Source organism: Malania oleifera, chromosome 10 (genome assembly GCF_029873635.1).
Source record: "Malania oleifera isolate guangnan ecotype guangnan chromosome 10, ASM2987363v1, whole genome shotgun sequence".
Lineage (NCBI taxonomy): Eukaryota > Viridiplantae > Streptophyta > Magnoliopsida > Santalales > Ximeniaceae > Malania > Malania oleifera.
The window spans coordinates 34363976-34372147 of NC_080426.1; the positions used below are offsets into that span (position 1 = coordinate 34363976).

Genomic DNA, 8172 nt, shown 5'->3' on the forward strand with positions numbered 1-8172 from the left:
GATTAGGTTGCTGCAGATTTGTGGGGTTTGGTCCACTGGCATTGGGGAAGGAACTCCATATGGCAACTCATATTTGTGGTAATTGTGAAGGTTGCCCAAATTAATGATTTGGGTGATGTGCAAGAAAAGAATGGAATTGGTCTCTACTTTTTTTTTTTTTTTAATATATATATATATTTTATAAATTTATATATTTGCCACATAATTTCTTATTTTATGTCCAATATATTTGTTTTATATTTTTTTATGATTCGAAACTTCAACTTGGGCAAGGGGCCTATTCAGGCTAAATTGGGGGGGAAAATTGGTGAGTTGGGGTTGGAACAGGATCAGGATTTTGGATTTGGTGCCACATTTTCACATTTTGATGTGTCAAAGATGAGAAAAGTACAAGTTGGCTCCATGAAATTTCATAATTTCATTTTAAGTCTAAAAGTCCCTCCATGTCCCCTGATCATTTGTCTCCTGCATAACTGCCTTCATTGGCATCTGCTACGCCCACTGCACTTGTTTAGACAGTCTCCGTAAAGCCCTATTTCCCTCCTTTTAGGGTTTGATTTCTTTCAATCCTCGCATGCAAATTGCCATCCTAAAATATCTTCTTTTTGTCATTTTTAGGACTTGGAACTTCAGCATCACCATGAACAGTGATTAAATATCTTTGCTCCAAAATAATGTATTTATGGGGAAAAAAATGAAATAAAAGTGAATTTTGATGGTCTCTGGAAAAAATATAAACAATTCATGTTCAACTCCTGACATGTTTGGTTTGCAGAATGGATAAAAGTTTAAACAAAAAATATGATCAAATTAAGTAATACATTTGATTCATTTTTTTTGTTTTTTCAATTTTATTCTATTGTTGCATGCTAAACATGTAGTTAATGGGTGGGCATGGTTGAATTTGCAAAAGCTTGATCTCGGGCAAGGTCGTTTTGGGAATGACTCTTCCTGATTGAGAATCACCTAGGCTCAACTGAAGGAAACAGTATACACATTCCATCCTTACTCTGACTTCGTTCCCAGTTTGATTTCCTGATTGTAATCAAGACAAAATATTGCCTTATCCAAAAATTTATAGAATTGTATTAAGGTAGGTATTCAGGACGAAATTAGAGTTTGAGCCGCTGAAGCTTTACTAATTTGTGTTGTTCTCCTAGAAAATTTTACTTGTCCTATATTTTCTCAGGCCCTCATGAGTTGCCACTTTGTTATATGGAATCTCCACTCCACCTTTGGGTCTGATCTTAAGCACGTTGTAGATGAAAAGAATTCCATCTTAATAAACTATTTTACGTGGAAAGCATTAAAATTGCTTCTTTTTCTCGTTATGCTATGTTTTTTTAACACATTTAAAAAAAAAAAATGAAACCTAAACTTTTGATGATTTTGCTTTCCGGTTTTATACCTAAATTTTTTGTTGAAAAATTGAACAACTTAGTTTATAGTTAAAATGCCAAAATGTTGATATAATCTTCTTAGACTATTTGAACATTGTACTTTCCAAATCAAGGTCAACAATATAACATTTTTCCTGAAATTTAAATATGACTTAGGATGAATTGTTCGAGAAATACTTACAAAAAATAGTTCCTTTATATAGTATTTGAAACTTTTCAATTACAAGATATTATTTTAATACTTAAAAACTATACAACTAATAAGTATGGGTTGGCATAGACTTTATTAAATAAGTTTAACAAGATTTTAGTGTACATAACTCCCACTTATATGAATCTATTGGTCTACACCTACTTAGTTGAGTCCAAAAGAATTTTAGTGTATATAACTCTCACTTGTATGAGTTTAAGTACTAATTTGACATCTTATAATTGATAAGTTCTAAATTCTACACAAAGAATCAATTCTAATAAAAATGTTTTTCCTATTCAAAATACAACAAAGCTTGAGTTCAAGTTAGAATGCTCTTTAAATATTTTTCCAATTCAAAAATAATATCATTTCCCTTCTATTTGTTTTTCCCTATTTATAGAATTGCGAAGTAGTTACAAATGCCATTACAATAGATAAACAGGAAAGCACTAAACCCCCCCGAGTAAAAGCCTGTCAGAGAAATCAAAAGCACCATAAAATTTCTTTACACTTTTCTACTGAAGTTGAGTAAAATAAAATTAAATCTGTCGCTTAATTTGTTATCTTCCTCATTCATTTTTTTTTTCTTATTCAATTCCAACTTGATCTGGCAATGATTAGTTCGCACTTCGCAGAGAAGTGCATTGTCTGATTGTCCAACACATGACGCTATTCATCCCAATTGCAGAATTGAAACATAGCTAATAAAACTGATGTTCAAAAATCTAATGCAGTGCTTTCAGAAAAATGACCCAAAAAGAAAAAGAGCAGTGTCTAATTCTACCATGAGAGACCAGGAAAAACGAAGCCGCTGGAGCCCAATAGAGAGAAGATGCCTCTCCCTCCTTCACCAAATCAATTCCAGAGCCTCGCTTCTTAAAATCCATGCCTTCATGCTCCGAAACGCCCTCGAAACCAATGTCTGTCTCCTCACTAAATTCATCGCATCCTGTTCTTCCGTAGCGGCTGCGGCTGACCCACACATCGGCATCTGTTACGCTCGAAGCGTGTTCGACCGGAGGCCTCACAGAGATGATGCTTTCCTTTGTAACTGCATGATCAAGGCCCACGTGGGTATCCGCCAATTCCCTGAATCTATCACTCTTTACAGAGATCTCAGGAGGGACACAGGCTTTGCTCCCAATAGCTTTACTTTCACCTGGTTGACGAATTCCTGTGGTTTGGACATGGCCATTTGGGAAGGTCTAGAGATGCATAATCATGTTTTGAAACTAGGTTTTTGCGTTGATATGTTTGTGTCGACGGCATTGGTTGATATGTACGCAAAATTTGGGAAGATAGTATGTGCAAGAGACTTGTTCGATGAAATGACTGAAAGAAGCCAAGTCTCTTGGACGGCTGTTGTTGTTGGTTATGCAAGGTCTGGGGATACGGGTAATGCGAAGATGCTTTTTGATCAAATGCCTGATAAAGACACAGCGGCATTTAATGCAATGATTGATGCTTATGTCAAACTGGGTGATATAGGTTCTGCTAGGAATTTGTTTGACGAGATTTCTGAGAAAAATGTAGTATCTTGGACAACTATGATTCATGGGTACTGTGAAAATGGTGATGTTGATTCTGCCAGGTCATTATTTGATGCCATGCCCGAGAAGAATCTTCTTTCTTGGAATGCAATGATTAATGGGTGTTGCCAAAATAAACAACTCCTTGAAGCATTGAGACTGTTTCGTGAGATGCAATTGAATACACCATTTGAACCTGACGGAGTTACCATTGCAAGTGTTCTTCCAGCTATTGCTGGTCTGGGTGCCCTAGATTTGGGTGATTGGGTCCACCAGTTTGTTCAGAGGAAGAAGCTTGATAGGGAGGCCAATGTCTGTAATGCGCTAGTTGATATGTACGCCAAATGTGGCAATATTGATGAGGCAAGAAGAGTTTTCTTTAAGATTCCCAAGAAAGAAGCAGCTTCTTGGAATGCTATGATAAATGGTTTTGCTATAAATGGATGTGGAAAGGAAGCATTGGAGACATTTTCTGAGATGATACACAATGGATTTAGGCCAAATGAGATAACGATGATTGGTGTTTTGTCTGCTTGCAACCATAGTGGTCTAGTGGAGGAAGGGATGATGAAATTTAAAGAAATGGAGGTATTTGGTCTTAGGCCACAAATTGAGCACTATGGCTGTATGATTGGCCTTTTAGGGAGGGCAGGGCTTCTGGATGAAACTGAAAAGCTGATAGAGAGCATGCCTTATGAAGCTAATGGCATCATTTTGAGCTCTTTTTTGTTTGCATGTTGTTACTCTAAGGATGTTTCAAGGGCCGAGAGAGTAATAAAAAAGGCAATCAAGATTGAGCCATATAATAATGGGAACTATGTTATGTTGAGAAATTTGTATGCCATGGAGGGAAGATGGAGAGACGTGGAAGAAATTAAAGAAATGATGAGGATGATTGGTTCAAAGAAAGAAGTTGGCTGTAGTGCCATTGAGATTGATAATACAGTTTTGGAGTTTGTAGCTGGACATAGTATGCATCTGCTGTCGGAGATCATCCATTTAGTAATAAGGCAATTATGGATGCACATGAAGGGAGAAGGCAGTGACTAAGACTGGAGGAGACAGCAGAGGTGTAGCAGTGGGCAAAGCACAAGCTGACATGAATACCATTCCATGTTGTTTGTCTATTCTGCATACACCATACACCCAGTTGAAATGCTAGTCATTCATGACTTTTAGAATTCTTTTTTGCCTTCAACCAGGTAAAGGCGTAAAGCAGACCTGATCTGGTGGCATTTTGAGCCCAAACACTTTTATCTGCAAGTAAAGCATATAAAAGTTTGAGCAGATGATTCTCCAAGAGATGCAAGCATCAATAGTTACTTGTGTGCCTCTAGACTCAACCTTTTGCATGGAGTCTCAACTACTCTGAAACCACTCAGTTACCATATCAAGCCTCAACAGACTAAATAGTTGCCCGAAGCATTACTTGAATATTAAACAAGTGACCCCAAAACTTGTACTCTTCTGTTGCTTATGAACTTATGGAAGTGCCCAGCTGGGTTTACTCTGCTGAGTTGGGAGAGAAGAAATCAAAGTTTTTCTTAGAAGCCGAGGAATTACCTCATGTTCTTCCCAGTGGAGAGGAAAAAAGAACAAGATTCTGTAAATATGTAATAGACTGGCATTGGCTGTTTCAAGATTTGAGATTTTTTCCTCTATGATTTGGCGGCAATTATGATTCATCTGGTACTAGGTTTTAGGAAAGATCATTTCCAGAGGGCACAAAATCTCAATCATATATTCCTAGTTTTTCTAACATTCTGTTATGTGCAGTAGTGCATGAGACACAAATTTATCTCATGCTTTCATTTATTCTTTACAATCTGATATTATAGTGCTTGAAATTTTTTGTTATATTATTGACTAGCCCCAATTCTAGGTTGACAATGTGACTCTTCTTTTTCATTTTTTCCATGCAGCCAAACACAACCTTAATGTATTTAACATACAACATGAATCTTGCAGTGTGTTGCACTGGCAATTGGTAGACTTGCTCTCATTTATGTGTAGTTGCAACAAGCGCGGTAAGTCGCTTTACTAGGTTTTTTGCTCAACTTTTTTCAATATTGTCTTCTATGTTTTGATTTGACCTGGTTAAACCTGCCTAAACCTGGACCACTCACTCTTTGTTGCACCAAATGTTGTAACTTGTTGCAGTAAGCACTTGTTGGTTTAAATCAATTTGAGAGCCTGGTGCGACAGGTGTCCTTGTTTTGTACTTCAAAAAAAAAAGAGGACTTGAGTGCAATTTTTATTTGACACAACTACTACTACTTTATCTTTGGAAATAAGTGAGGAATAGAATAAAGAAGCATTTGTTCCCAGCAGTAATCTTAAAACATTAAGATTATGTTTGTGGGATCTATTCAGGAAATAGAATGATAGTAATATAGGATTTTCAATAGCTTACAAAAAGAAAATGTGGTCATCATAAAGCGTGCAAAAGAAATTTTTATTAATCTACAATTTTTTTTCTCCAATTTTTATCTAAGATTTTCAATTTAAGCATTTCCTTATTCATCGCGATCAGATTTGTTTGGCTTTTTTTTTTGGGCTGGTAATGAGATCTTCTCCCCACCTTGATCTGTTTTATATTTTCTCTCTTTTTTTCCCCTCAATTTGTTCTTAATTTTTGGTTAGTGAAGTAGATTTTGTGTTTTTGATTTGTAGGCTTAACATATGCGTTTGACTTATCATTTTTTGGGTCTAAAGAAAAAACTTGCAAATCTTGGATTATACAATTTTTTCAAAAGTACTATCGCACAAGTTTTTGATTTTAATCTAGCTTTGATTTAGGGCCAAAATTGCATGCTTTAGATTTTAAGTGCATTGTGATGTTTGTGTGGTTTCTAGATCTAGTTGTAGGGTGTGCTTTGGAAATTGTGAACTGGACGCAAGGGAGGATATTAGTTGACTTTTTAGTGTAGATTAGTTTGAATTAAGTTTAGATTGCTTAAAGTAGGTTGTGTGGGTTTTATTTTTTGCTTTATTGTCTATGTGAAATAAATTTGCATCCTGGAAAAAAAGAAAAAAAAAACATAAACTTTTGATATTTGCAATTTGCCTATGAAACATAAATTATCTTTGCACACTCAGCCGGTACTAAGCCTGGATAAAGGAGTAGGGTTGCGTTAGGTAGCTGATAGCCAAAGTAAGTTTTCTTAGATTCTCATATCATGGATCCTTACCAAATCCACCCAGGACAAAGGAATAGACTAGGTCAATATAGATAGGAAAGGGCTAAGAAGTTAGCATAAGAAACTAGGATTAGAGTAGCAACTTGGAACATATTGACACTTAAGGGAAAAAATATGGAAATAGTGGAAACAATGTTTAGAAGGAAAATTAATCTGCCTTCAAGAGACGAAATGGATAAGGGTGAAAGTTAGAGAAATTGAAAAGTCAAGATTTAAACTATGGTATTCTTGAAAAGAGAAACATAAAAACGGGGTGGAAATCATTATAGACAAAGACCTAAAAGATAATGTAGTAAATCTTAAAAGAATAGGAGATAGGATCATAAAAATCCAAATAGCTCTAGGCCTAGAGATAGTAAATGTCATTAGTGAGTATGCTTCCCAAATAGGCTTAGCAAAAAATATTAAAAGACAATTTTGGGAAGATAGTGGTAGTATTTTCAAGGGATACCAGCATCTGAAAAGACACTCATAGGTGTTGATTTGAATGGACACATTGGAAAGGACAATATAGGTGACGAGAGGATACGTGGAGTCCATGGTTATGGAGATAAAAAATGAGGCCGGTGATACATTTTTAAATTTTGCTATGTCTTACAATTTGTTTATATTATACTCGTTTTATAAAAAGAGAAGAATACTTAACAACTTTCAAGAGTGGGCAAAATAAAAGGCAAATAGGTTTCTTCTTAACTAAGAAAGGGGGATCGTCTATCTTGTAAGGATTGTCAACTCATCCTAGGTTAAAGTTTGACTATACAACATAGAGTCCTAGCATCACACACACACACACAAAAAAGAAAAAGGAAGATAAAGAGCAACATAAATCAACAAAAGGACTAGGTGGTGGAGCTTGAAGGAAGAAATATAGTAAAAAATTCAAAGATAACATGATCAAAGAGTGTGATTGGACAATAGGGGATAAGGTAGATGTGAATTCTGTTTAGAATAGAATGACAAACTCTATCATAAAGATAGCAAGAGAGATTTTAGGCAAGTCCAAAGGAAGATACTTAAGCAAATAAAGAAAGTTATTGGTGGGATCAAGAAGCCAAAAATCCATTAGGACAAAAAAAAAGGTACAAAACATGGCAAAGTTGTAGGAATATAGAAAACCTTGAAAACTATAAAGATTCAAGAAAAAAATGCTAAAAAGGCCAATAGCGAGAGCTTATGATATTTTATATACTAGAGTATATACAAATGAAGGAGAAGAGACATTTATAAACTTTACTAGAATTAGAGAAAGAAAATGCAAAGACTTAGGTGATTTAAAATGTATAAAGGACGGAATGATAATGTCTTGGCTAAACAAGAAGACCTAAAAGAAAGATGGTGGAGATACTTTAATAAGTTTTTTAATGAAAACCAAACTGAAAGCATGAACTTGGAGGTGGAAAATGAGGAAAATATTGAAAATAGGAGATTTATTCACAGAATTAAAGTCCTTGAAGTTAATATGACTTTAGAAAAGATGGAAAGTGGGAGATCTATAAGACCAGATAACATAGAAATTGAAGTTTGGAAATGTTTAGGGGATAAAAGAAGTATATGATTAACTAATCTATTCAACACCATCATAAAAATCATGAAAATTTCAGAGGAATGGAGGAAAGCATGTTAATAACTTTATATAAAAACAAAGGTGATATTCAAAATTGTAATAATTATCTCGGAATGAAGATTATGAGTCATATGATGAAACTATGGGAAAGGGTAATTGAACAAAGAATAAAACTAGAAATGAGGGTTTCATAGAATCAATTTGGTTTTGTGCCTAGGAGATTGACAATAGAAGCTATTTATCCTTTAAGAAGATTAATAAAAAAATTTAGAGAAAAAAAGAGAGA

General features: G+C 34.9%; 1 protein-coding gene across 1 annotated transcript; it reads left to right on the top strand.

The window, feature by feature from the left end:
- Positions 1-2020: 2020 nt before the first annotated feature.
- LOC131166957 (pentatricopeptide repeat-containing protein At2g44880-like) lies at positions 2021-4977 on the top strand. The gene has a single exon (XM_058125628.1). It carries the CDS (start codon positions 2307-2309, stop codon positions 4170-4172), a length of 1866 nt encoding a protein of 621 aa, XP_057981611.1. The 5' UTR covers positions 2021-2306; the 3' UTR covers positions 4173-4977.
- The last annotated feature ends 3195 nt before the right edge of the window (positions 4978-8172 follow it).